Source organism: Columba livia, chromosome 5 (genome assembly GCF_036013475.1).
Source record: "Columba livia isolate bColLiv1 breed racing homer chromosome 5, bColLiv1.pat.W.v2, whole genome shotgun sequence".
In the NCBI taxonomy this organism is placed as follows: domain Eukaryota; kingdom Metazoa; phylum Chordata; class Aves; order Columbiformes; family Columbidae; genus Columba; species Columba livia.
In genome coordinates, this window is record NC_088606.1 from 39,257,736 (window position 1) to 39,270,708 (window position 12,973).

General features: G+C 38.0%; 1 protein-coding gene across 4 annotated transcripts in view; it reads left to right on the forward strand.

Moving 5' to 3' along the window:
• Positions 1 to 12,973, forward strand: part of RBM25 (RNA binding motif protein 25) — a 34,746-nt gene that overhangs the window by 7,484 nt on the left and 14,289 nt on the right. For 2 of the 4 annotated variants that reach the window (XM_065064473.1, XM_005502236.3), the window contains exons 2-9: positions 207 to 327; positions 4,105 to 4,154; positions 5,654 to 5,824; positions 6,118 to 6,175; positions 7,187 to 7,347; positions 10,033 to 10,215; positions 12,400 to 12,453; positions 12,710 to 12,793. In XM_065064473.1, coding sequence (XP_064920545.1) covers positions 222 to 327; positions 4,105 to 4,154; positions 5,654 to 5,824; positions 6,118 to 6,175; positions 7,187 to 7,347; positions 10,033 to 10,215; positions 12,400 to 12,453; positions 12,710 to 12,793 — 867 coding nt within the window. In that variant the 5' untranslated portion in view covers positions 207 to 221. The remainder of the gene's footprint in view (positions 1 to 206; positions 328 to 4,104; positions 4,155 to 5,653; positions 5,825 to 6,117; positions 6,176 to 7,186; positions 7,348 to 10,032; positions 10,216 to 12,399; positions 12,454 to 12,709; positions 12,794 to 12,973) is intronic. The other 2 variants (XM_065064474.1, XM_005502237.3) reach the window with 1 other exon arrangement.

The following is a 12,973-nucleotide window of genomic DNA, read 5'->3' on the forward strand; positions in this document are numbered from 1 at the left end:
CACTTCATTCTGAAGCACTTTCCTGGAAGTGCTGTTTCTCATTGTGATAGAAGAATTGTACTGCATTTGTAACTTAATGAATAGCTGGCGAAAAAGAGTTAAATGTCCATATAGAGATTTGAAATAATTATGGAAACTTGTAATTTGTACCGCCTTTGTAATTCATGTTTGGGAATTGACTAGTACAAGTTTTCTGTCTTTGACAGATTGTGACTGGAAGAATGTCTTTTCCACCTCATTTGAATCGCCCTCCTATGGGAATCCCAGCGCTTCCCCCTGGGATCCCACCTCCACAGTTTCCTGGCTTTCCTCCACCTGTACCTCCTGGTAAGTTATGTTAGTATGTGAAAGTGTAGTAGCAATAAATTACCTTTTGTTATTCTGAATTGTATTAGTTACAAAAGTTACTGGCTCTTAAGGTATTTCAATAACTCTTATTCATGTACATTGCAATTGATTTTCTAGTTTACCCACAGATCTTGTCATGTGAGCAAGCTTCTTTTGGTCTACCAAAAACTGCTTATTGCTGACCAGAAATCAAACCATTAGGGACAATACCAGACTTTGTTTTAGACTGTTTTTTCAAGACTGAAGCTAGGTGGTGATTTTTGCCAACCTTAGATATCCTAAGAGCCACTATTTTGACAATAGACTATGATTTTCAGTTCCTTTCAAATAAACAATTTTAACAACCTTTGGAAATGTTTGGGTACATGTGGTCTGAAAATATGAGTAAACTTTCAGAGGAGATCCAACTTCTGGCATTGTTTCTCTCCACTTTTTTAAAAGTTCCACTTTCTTGTATTCTACTTCTTACATACTTTTCCTCACACATCTTGCAAACTTACTGTTACATTCCTCACTCGTTCTCATCTTCTGAAAATGAATCCCACCTTTTTTTCTTTGCTCATCTGTAAGATCAGCCTCTGGTTTTTGTGTTGAGACTTTTAATTCGTTACTTTGGAACCACCTTCTTTCTATACATTGCCCGTATCAATAACTGTGACTGAAGACAGGAGACCAGAGACCAAGTGGGAGAGAGTATTCAGAAAACTGCCCATTTAAAATTTGTCATGGGGGCTGCAGAAAATAACCCTTGTCCTTATGGTCATAAGTTGTGTTGTGCACAAGTGTTTTGTAGACAATGAAGGCATTCAGAAACCAGATGGCTGAACTCAGGAATGGTTTGTACACATCCATTCATCAAGTTAAACCTCACTTGCATTAGTTATTCAAAACTTTTTTTTCCTGAAATCCATGAGATATTATCTATTTTCTGCTAATGGCAGAGTTCTTGATTAGGTAGTATTCTGCCACAAAAAATTTCAGGTTAATTTAAAAACCATACCTCTTTACTAGCTCCAGTTTATATATACTAGTGTGAAAAGCACCAGATACTTTAAAAAATAACTTTCTGAAGAATATTTTAAAATGCCTGATGTAAGTTTCTGTTCTGAACACTTGCTTCTTAACATGTGTGACAATCTTTTTGTTCTCTTGCTGTGTTTGACTTCTTATATAAATAGTCTTGTTTCAGTATTAGTAATCCAAACAGTAGAGGTGGAGGAGCCTGGTGTTAGGCAAGTATTTGATTTTTCTCTGCACAATAGAAACATGATTTGCCTACCTGTACAGATAACATATTTTGTCATGTAGAGGATGTGGATCTCTAGTTTCTTAGTGTGATGTATTCAACTCATTATTGGCAAACTGGAAATGCCACGGTGACTTTATGAAAGTCTACTCTGAAGTTCTTCTGTATGTAGGATTACAATTTTAGTGGCCTGTAATATTATCTTTAGCTAACTGTTTGGCCAGCATTTCATATTTTAGTTACCTTACTCAGCCTATATTTTTTTTTAAAAGGTTCAGCTGCAGCAGTTTGGTTGTATAAGAATGAGGTTAGGAAAAGTGTTTTGCTTTGTTTAAAAATATGGCTGTTAAAAATAAGTTCTAGGATTTCCCTCTCTTAAGTGAGGAAGACTTGATAGGGAGGTGATTCTGATAGCTGTTGTCATCTCTGAAGATAATTGGACACCATTAATTTGTAAAAAAATTACTGTTCATATGTTGGAAATGCGGTATTGGGTCAGACCAGCAGTCCGTACAGCCTGATGCATTGTCGGGGCAACGCGAATACAAGATGGTATTTAGGGTGGGCATGTACACCTGTCTGCTTTCTGAGTCTGTACCCTCGTGCAGCTGTGGTGTTAGGGATGTTAAGGAGTATGATCTTTCATTTTTCCTTTCTCTTTTTCTGGACCTGTCATTCATTAACATTTTGGTATTTTTGAACCTGTTGATACTGTCCATCTCCACTATTGCCTCTTGCATCAAATTTGAGAAGTTCATTAACTACTGTGTAAAGCACTACTTAAGATCTTATGTCTGTCTTTAAACTCACTGCCTACTTAGTGTCTCCCTTCTGCCTCAGTTCTGATGTGGGAGTTTGGTGTGTTGTGTTTTGTGGGTTTGCACACTTCAGTCATGTTCCATGCCTTGTAAACCTGCACACTTGAAGAGTCTCAGAGTGTGGAGTCTTTCTTAGTAAAGCAGCTGCTTCAACACTTAAGTCATGTAGTTGCTCTTCTCTAAGGCTGCGTGGTGTTCTTGGGTTGTAGAGACCAGGCCTGACAGCAGTAGTCAAGGTACAGGTGCACCAGGTTTTTATATAGCACCTATGTGATTCCCGTGGTCCTGATCATCAATGTTTGCTCATGATGCCTAACATTTTACTGGATTTTTTTTAGCTTCTGCTGAGCATTGGGGTGATAGTTTCAGAAAACTGTCAGTGATAACACAAGTATCTTTACTGAGTTGTAACTTTAAAATCCAAGTTCAGCACCATGATAATTACAATAGTTATAGGGCTGCACAACCAGACTCTTGTCTTGGAGTAGTTGCTCTGGTCTATGAGATGCCATGGTGCATTAGAACTGAGAGCATGGGAGAGCAAGACACTTTTTGATTCTTTGAACAGTTTGGAGAGATAGGCGGTAGTGTAACTTTAATATGAAGGGACCAAGGAAGAAGATTGAGTAACGTAGAAAATAAATGACGGAATTGAAGCAAAACCAGAGTGGATGAGGAGAAAGCTGGAGAAGGGTGTCTGAGAAGTGGTGATGTTTCAGGACTAAGCACTGTAGAAACTCAGGGAATGAGTCTGGACAATAAGTTGCAGATATTTGGTTAGGATTTCACAAGTACAGCAGTAAGAGAGATGGAGAAGGGGAGGATCAAAAGGAAAGGTCTGAGAGCGAAAGGTGAAGGATTTTTTTTTGTAGAATAAAAAAAAAATATCTAGGCTCACTGGAGAGTATTTCTATGAAGAACATGAGATTGACTTCATTGTTCTTGAGTCTTAAGGTCTTTACTGGCTAGCAAGTAGTTTTGAAATCCCTTCACTTATTATCTTTAACCTCCTGTAGCAGCTGGCATGGAAAGTTAAACAGTCTTTATTGTCATCAGATATTGGCTCACATGCTGCTTTAAGCTGGCGGTGAATTTAGTAGTGGGAAAGAAGGTATTGCATGGTTTCACCTGATTAAATATTGTTTTAAATTAAGTTTTAGAGACTTAGTCAAGTATTCACCAGGTAGGGAGCTTCTGGATTGAGGTTTTCTATGCTGCCTTTATTAAGCTATTCCATAAGTGGTAACATGAAACCTGGTGACCTCTATAGGGCCTCATCCCTATGTAGCCAGAGTAGCTTGTGCTCTGAGAATTGAGCAAGTCATGAATGAGATTATCATCTGTAGGACTTCAGCTGCTTTTGTTCTCTATTTATGGAATTCACTGCCTCATTCATCACATGATTATCTTCTAGAACAATACTGTGGTTTGAACGTGCTTTGAAAATAGATTTGTTTGCAACAGACCAAGTTGGAATGGTCATATAGTAGAAGTGACTTGGGATGCACATGGCATGTCAGGGTACTCAGACTATGCTTGAATGCTTAAGGAATTACTAGTAATCAATATTGTGAAACTCTTTATTTGACCAAAATTGCTGTCTGGTTTGGAATCCATGTCTGCAATCAGTTCATTTGTATTCATCAGTAATCTCAACATGGCAGATTAATATAAGTGTCTCGTCTTTTTTAGGGACCCCTATGATTCCTGTACCAATGGGCATTATGGCTCCTGCTCCAACTGTAAGTATTGCAGTGGATATGAGATTGTAGTAAAATAAAATGGAGAGTAAAACTTAGATGTCAACAGTATGTTTGTTTTGCTCTGTTCCATCAGAGTTCGTATTATGAAAAGAAATGCTTCACTTTAAATGCAGCTATTATGCAAATATTATGCTCACTTCTCAGCTGGACAAAGTTTGAAGTAATCTCTGGGGTACTAGCTGCAAAGGTGAAGCAATTACTGTTCTTGCAAAAGGATGTGCTTCTCTCAATACAATGATGTAGGCTTTGCCTTTGAGTCATGTGTGGTCTTTCTATGCAATACGGTTAGATCAGTTAGATTCCAAGACTCTTGCTTTTGAGTTTGTTGGCCTCACAGTGCTCTGGAGGCATCACCACATCTATGTTTATAAGGCCATCATACAGCACTGCTGTGTTGGCCAAAAGATGTGTGTTAACAAGCTTGTAAACAATTTATCCTTTCCCATTTTGTAGGGGAAGGAGTAGTTAGTTACATGTAATAGCATCTATGGAACAGCATATGACAGAAATGTGTCTTCTTCATTTGTCTTACTAATTTCTAGTTGGAATGAAGGTTTATGATAAAGGGGGAGGTGCTCTTTGAAATACAAAGGTTACTTCATGGCTTAAAGGCGAACTACTATTTCTATGATTTTGTGTAAGTGAAATCTCCCCAAAAGCCTGAATTTTTTGTTTGCTTCTGTTATCTGTTACAGGAGGATATGCTCATGGTAACCAATGTGTTTATAAGACAAAGACACTAGAACAAATGTGTTATTCTATTTTCTGATGAAAATAATTTTCATTAAGTGATAACTCTAGAAGGGTATTTTGAGAAGAGGGACTCTGTGCATATGTACCATTAAATCTTAGGTGGAAGGAGGGAAGTGCAGCAGAATGGAACAGTTGATTGTGCCTGTCTCTGTATGGTTTATTTTACAAATGTTTGCTCCTTAACCCTAAGAGACTTTGGGTTGTGTATTGATTAAATAAAACAGTAGTGTTTATTCACTCTGTGAAAGCTTTAAGACCTGTCATGTGTCGATTGAAGCCTTTTGAGTCAGAGTTACTTTTCTATTTGCATCTTGTTTTTTACATTGTTAGGTAAGGTACTTCAACTTCCAGTGATTTAAATGTTGCAAGTTACTTACAATTTCTTCTACAAATAACTAATATTACTGTATGCTTACCTTGAGACCTTCTGGTAGCCATGTTCAGGTACACCTTTCTTTTTCTGTCTGTATTTGTCAGAAAATGGCAGTCTTTTTTGTGTTGTATAAAGTGTTAAAGCCTGAACCATCTCACTCCATAAACCTAAGGCTCATAGGATTTTTTTTTTTTTTTAATATGGGTGCATCCCCAGCTCTATTGTCGTATGGATATAAGTACAAGGAAAAAAAAAAAACACACAACAAACAAACAATAAACCCGAAACAAACAAAAAACCCAAACAAAAACACCACGACACTTTATTTTACAGTCTTTGTTCCTCTTTCTAGGTATTAGTTCCTACCACAGTGTCTATGGTTGGAAAACATTTGGGAGCCAGAAAAGAACACCCAGGCTTAAAGAACAAAGAAAATGATGAAAACAGTGGTCCCACTACCACCGTTTTTGTAGGCAACATTTCTGAGAAGGCCTCGGACATGCTCATACGGCAGCTTCTAGCAGTAAGTACAGTGGGCTGCTTGTTAAATTTCATCTGTGGCTGCTGAATGAAGTAATGACCCACAAGCAGTGGATTGAAACTAAAAGCAGTGTTAGTCCCACTCATTGGAACAGTACTCCATTACACTTGAGTTTAAACTCAGTGAAGAGAACAGCTTTTTTTTTAAGCTGTAGATGTCAGTGAACTTAGACATATTTTGGTTTAACAGTTTACGCATTTTAAATGTCATCTTTTGCAAAAAGTGGTGAAGTTTTTGTAATGTTTTGAATATAATAATATTTATCTTTACTGCAGAAATGTGGCTTGGTTTTGAGTTGGAAGAGAGTACAAGGGGCATCTGGAAAACTTCAAGGTAATTGTTTCAAAATCTCCAATCAGATTCTTGTTTTTATTAACTGGCAGATTTTCAAATGTCTGATACATCTATGTTCTTAATAATTGTACATTTTAAGATATTGTATATGACACTTTAATGCTAAATACTTCCTAGCTAGTATTTTCTGTCCTTGGAATCGGGACAGAAAGAGAAAAGTAAAATCGAGATAAGTTAAATGGAAAAATGTCTTGGGGGCCTTAATTTTGCTCACCTTTCTGTTCTGAGACTGAATCAGGTGCTTGTAGATCATCCTGGACAGAGGTTTGCGAATTTGGATTTAGCCTTCAAAGGAGCAGATTTGCAGGACTGTTAATAGTTCCTTCCATTACTGTGTATTATCATTCTCTCTTCAAGAGCTTTTCCTGATGTAAAATTTATCTTCCTTTCCTGTCCTTAAATCAAACTGATTTTTTTTTTCTTATAGCGTTTCCCCAGTAGATACAGGAAACAATTTTAGTTACAATTTTTTGCTGTTAGTGTTTTCGTATCTTCCCTAGGTTATTTTCATTTTTTAAGATGTAGTTCAGTTTCTTCAGGTTCCTTATACATATATATATCATACGTTGTTTATTTTGCTCTCATAAGGTGTTTTTCTCGTTTCCAACTTTCTGTAACTGCTGTGAAGAAACTAGTTTGAAATACCCCTCCCTCTAGGTTAACAGTGAGCTGTTGATTGATGTCCTTGGTTTTCAGACAATTACACCTGAGACATGTCTTCATATAGACTGCATTCCTTAGTTCAGACATGTCAAAAGCTTTACAAGCACAATGTATGTATTGCTTTCACCTTATTCACTGGGCTGTTTGTTGATATTCAAGGACTAATGCGCTGAATGATCTTTCTCTGACTTTTTATGTTCTGTACTTCTGGTTTTAAAAAGTGCTTAAGTTCCAAGTATATTGATTCAAAACACTTTTGTTACACAAAGTGAAATACCTGAGGAGCTTTAACGCTTTTTTACTTTTCCTTTCAATCATCTATTTCAGCCTTTGGATTTTGTGAGTACAAAGAACCAGAATCCACTCTACGAGCACTGAGACTACTCCATGACCTCCAGATTGGAGAGAAGAAGCTGCTAGTCAAAGTTGATGCAAAGACAAAGGCTCAGCTAGATGAGTGGAAGGCAAAGAAAAAAGCTTCTAATGGGGTAGGTATATAATGTGTGACTTGTTGTTTTTTTTTTGGCAGGAGGGCAATGTGATATACTTGCCAGATCAGATTGTGAGTGTATCTCTTGGTTTCTGTTCTTGTCTCTGCCCTTATTTCGCTTTAGGATTTTGCCAGAATCATGTTAATGAGTCTGAAGGTATGTCAAAAGGCAGTGAAGTGTAACCTCTTAATTCACCAGCGTTCAAACTTGTCTGTAAGCTACAACTGAATCTCTAGTTCTGTAATTAATTCTAAAGTGTAGTAATGTGTGCTATAGCTTATGATTTTGTCACTTCACTTTTGTTTAGAAACTTTTTGAAGTATATGAACTCCAGAAGTAGTTGTTACTTTGCCAGAGTCTGTAAATCAGCTCTCCGAGGAGAATTGGATTGAATTTTGCCTCCACTGGTGATCTACTACAACAAATTAATGAAAGGAAAGAAGTAGATCATTCAGTAGATGACATAGTTATGAAGCAGTGAGCAGCTTACTGACATTCAGGAGACAGGGAAATTGCTGTTGTACCATTCCTTTTTAGAGCTAAAGGTCTGTTCTGGAATAATTGCAGATATTTGATATGTTGAATTCTTGTAAGATACAAAGATACTTAACTGAAAATTTGCGTTGAAATGAATTTTGTCTATTTCTTTGCTAAAATAAGATATTTCACATCACAATCAAGTTGTTGGTCTTGGTCTCTTACTATTTTGAAGTTCTGAGTATACCTTAAGATAGTACTTAATGCAACTAGTTTCTGTAAAATGAAAGTGAGAAGAGGCTCGTGTTCAGAAAACTTAAAATACTAATCACACTGAAGCAGGCACATTTTAAAAATTCCCATTTGTAGTTGTTCTTAAAGGTATGTAAGATACAATGGGAACACAAGTACTTTTATTTCATTTTATTTAACCAGAACTAGAGGCATAATGATGGCTTAAGTACCTGACTTTTTTTTTTTTTTTTTACTGTGTACTCAGTGTATGGAATTAAATGCAATGGCTCAGTAAAGCAGAGAACTAACTTTATGGGTTTTAAATGGAATAAATCAGGGGTGTCAAACTCATGTAGGAGTAGTTACATTTATACCATCCTAAAATTACATTCGGCCCTTTGAAGGCAACCATGAGGCTGATGTGACCTCTGGTGAAAATGAGTGTGACACCTCTGGAATAAATTATTAGCTGTTAAGGGAGGTAAGGGTTTGATTTCACTGCCCCTTCTGTTCCATACTTCCTTGTTTCCTGTTGGCATCACAGCTGACAGTACAAACAAGCTTAAAGTATCAGTGGAGTTCTTGTGCATCTTTCTCATGTATTTTGTTTTCTGTGAGCTCCTGTGGGTTACAGTCAACCCTGGGCTGGATTGATTGTAATGAAGCAGAGGGTACTGTCTGTGGCTTCAGTGAAGACAACAGTATATGTTGAGTCCCTTGAACTGCGGAGTGAAATTAGCTCCAAATGTTCTTTTTGTTCATGGTGGTGCAAAGAAAGGCTGTGAATTGCTGAGGAGTATTGATGAAGTGTATTGTAATCATTCTGCTTGTGATTCCTTTCATACCATAATTGGTGTGCTGGTGCCACTCAGATCCAGAAGTTGCATCTTGTTTCTTTAATCTTTTTATTAAGAAATCGAACATGTACACTACAACACAATTTCTTATAGAGACACACCAAGCAAACCTGTATCTAATTAGCTCCTCTCCCTGATCACTTCTCCCTGGACCTCTTCAATTCCACTCCCTATCACTACCTTCTAGCTCTTTTCAGCCTGCTCCTCCTTGGACTGGCAGCCTCTTCAGCTCCAACTGAATCCTCCCTTCCCCCTCATTCTTAGCTGCTGCTCCATCAGACCTTTCCCTCCCCCTCACTCCACCCACCACCTATCGCTTGACGGGATACCCAGCTGGATTCTCAGGTGAGATTCCATTTTTTTTTAAAAAGATTCAGGGGATCAAGAGGTGGGCTGCCTTGCTCAGTATGCAGATCGTTGTTCTACCCTTTCATGTAATATTTAGTGAAATGCACTTTGTGTGTGTTCTGTTTCCTCCCTACAAGCTGGAAAGGGCAAAAAGATGAGGAGTTGCTAAGTGATCTATCGACAATAATAAGAAAATGTTTGCTCTGCAGAGAATGTTTTCCCGAACAATGTTTCTTTAATATAGTTCTCCCATTATAAGTTGCGGCTTGAAAGTTATAGGTAGACATTTGGATTGCATGGCACTTAAGTAGAAGGCTTGAGGAACTGCTGTTGAAATGACTTGAGGTTTTGGAGGATACAAGGCAGAAACTTGACCAAGAGCTGGACTATAGTGATTACCTTTCTGTGAGCGTGCGTGCACTTTCTCTTTTCCTGTCTACCGCCTTAATCACCATTTCTCTGTTCTATTTTATTATGCAATCCTACACTTGCCCTCTGCAGTCATTCCATATGTAAAACTATGTGGTCCCTATGGTATTGCCAGTGTGAAAAGATCTGACTAAAATAAAGCAATGGCTAACTACTTGGAGATGGTTTGATTTTTGTGGTTATTTTTTGTTTTGGTGTTGTGATTTTTTTTTTTTTTTGTTTTGTTTTAAGTAAATGCCGTAGGGGCATGAAAGAGATGATCAAAGGTAAACTTCTGAAATAAAACTAACATTATTCTCAATTTGTTGATTCCTGTTACTTTGCCGTTTTTCCTTAGAACGCCAGACCAGAAACGACAAATGATGACGAGGAAGCACTGGATGAGGAAACAAAGAGAAGAGATCAGATAATTAAAGGGGCCATTGAAGTCTTAATACGAGAATATTCCAGCGAGCTCAATGCCCCCTCCCAGGAATCTGACTCTCACCCCAGGAAGAAGAAAAAGGAAAAGAAGGAGGACGTATGTGTTTTGATTTTGGACAAACCAGATTTTTCTTCAACTCACCTTTATATAATGGCCAAACCTTGTGCAAATACTTTAAACATAAACTTCTGATGAGAAAACCAATCAACAAGCATTGATGTCAGCAGCAGTTTTTTAACTGGAAGCTAGTCAGTTATAGACACCATTCCTTCTGGATGGTTTAGGTATCTAAGCACCTAGACTTCTTGGAACAACAGGTTTGAATCTGGGCAGGATTGAACCGACCTTTCATCCCTCTGAAAGTGGAAGTGCTGAATTTAGCACAGTTTAGTCTGTATACGCACATAGGGTTTGTCAGACGAGAATTTAAAAAACAACTATAAAGATCTCCTGCATACCATCTCTTTCCATTGAAAGATACCAGGGTGCTTTTGTAATGGCAGGAATTTGCTCTGGTAGTTTTTACAAAATTCTTCTCTCTGCTTATAGAATGCATTCTTGTAGTGTGCCTTGATCCAGCTGATTGCAGCTGTCTCTCCAGATGTGGAAGCACTTAATTAGTTTTTTGTATGTAACCTCACAAGCCTTGGAGGGATCCTTCAGGGATGAAAGGCGTATTGTAATCTTCTTGCCTTAAAAAATCACTTTTACACGCATGTGTCAGTTTGGCTGGATTTGATCATCTGGTTTTCGTATATTGTGTAATGCAAAAAAAACCAACCGTTAAGCAAGAATGAATGTTCTGGTTTAGACCTACTTCTATGGATGACCTTTCTATGGAATAAAACAAACTGGAGAAGGGGGAATAAGAATGAGCAAACTCAGACTTAGCTTTTCCAACCAAGTTTTTAACCATGGGAAAACGGGTTTTCACACCTACTGTTCTGCACCTAATTTGAAAGAGATTGGAAAATTGTTTGACCAAGATTTTCACCCACTTAAGTCTTCTGCTAAGTACCTATTCCAAGGCAATAATGCAGTTTCAAATGCTTGTGGGGTTAAAGTGTGGTGCAAGAAGCAACATCTCCCTCAGGGAGCAAGTAAATCTTCCCACAACATTGTTAGCTGTGGCTCACCTGAAGTGTAAGAGTGCTGAGCTGAGAATTTGTTTTTCTTTCCTCTCCCACCCTTTGGGAGAAGATGCTTTCTTTGATGAGAATTTACAAATGAGTCACTGTCTAATGTTATCAGCTGTATTTTTTTGTTACAAACACTGTTACAATGTGTATTGTCCTGTGGGTAGATATATATGGCCATGGATAATGTTAGGTAGTTAAGCACTGCAAGAGACCACTGCAGTCTTGGAAGGGCTGGGTGCTGAGTCTGTCCCTGCGACAGAGGGATATTCTGCTAGCTCTGTATGATGTAGAATTTGACCAATCAAGTAGACAAAAAAGCTCTGTTTAAATTCATAGCACTTGTGGGCTGAAATTACATCCCATCCTCCTTCCCATACTGGGAAGGAGGAAAAGAAACTTGTAAGTTGCCATCTTTGGCCTGTGTGGATAGAGGTGGGAGTGAAGAGATGGTCCAAGCTCATTGCTCTCTTAAAGGAGAGAGGAGAGGAGGACTATGGAGGGTGGGGGGGAAATGGAAGATGGATGCAGATCTATGGGGGTGTGGGGTGGAGAGGGGAAACTCGCCAGCTTTGCTCCTGTTATCCCCTGAAGGGCTTGATGTGAAGAAGACTCCCAGTGGTGTGAGCAGCAGAGTCTGTTGTTAGTTCTTCTGGATGAAGAATGACTGATGCGGGGGAGTTGAAAATGTGTGTGGGGAACTGAGAGTGAGTGGAATCTGGTTTTCAATTTCAAACACGGGGGAACCTCGCTAATTCGCACTAACTATTAGTTAGTAGGTGTGATCTACCAAATTTTGCGAATTAGCGAGTAAATGAAATCAAGGCATACCCACCACAAATATACCAATCATTTATATTGGCAAGTGTAGCTTAGTCTTGTTTCTGATGCTACCATAGCATACTAATATCCTGTAGTATACTGGTATTTCAGTGAAGTCTTGCTAATATCAGACCTCACTATGTATTTTAAGTAGTTCAGAGAAGGGAGAATTAGCGAGGTTCTTCTGTAATTTTGTTGGATCAAAGAAATGAGATCACAGCAATACAAAATTGCTTTATAGTGCAAACATACAAAACATTGTTTTTCAGAGTAGTGTGCAATCTATTTTTAAAAAAAAAAATCTCCGTGGATTTTTCCGCAGATTTTCCGCAGATTTCCAGTGGCCCCACTGATACCTTATCCACTCATCACCAAGGTTCGTTTACATTGTAGGCTTTGACAATGACTATGTTTACTGCTAGTTGCCAGATTTGTGACTCTTGTCCATCTGATTTTTTTGTTTTTTTTTTTCACTCATTAACATCAGACTGTCAGGTTTGGTACTGCAGAAGGACTTTATTTATCTCTTGCAAGACTGGTTGAAAACTTCTAACCTTCAGATTTTCTCTTGTTCTCCTGTGTCTGTACAGATGGCTCTTAATGCTTTTCCTCCTGTCCCCCTTGTTTTTTAGGAGGATATAAATGCTATAGAAATGGAGGAAGACAAAAGAGACCTGATATCAAGAGAGATCAGTAAATTCAGAGACACACACAAGGTAGTATTCTTGTTTTTGCGCTTGATACAAATTAGGCTTTTTCAAAATCCAAAAAACCACTTTTATAAAATTTAGCATTACATTGCAATATCACTTAAAATGATGTTTGTATTAGGTTTAATACCCATATCGTTCTTTACAAGTCAGAAGAAGACAACTACCACGTTAAAGTGGCCCTTG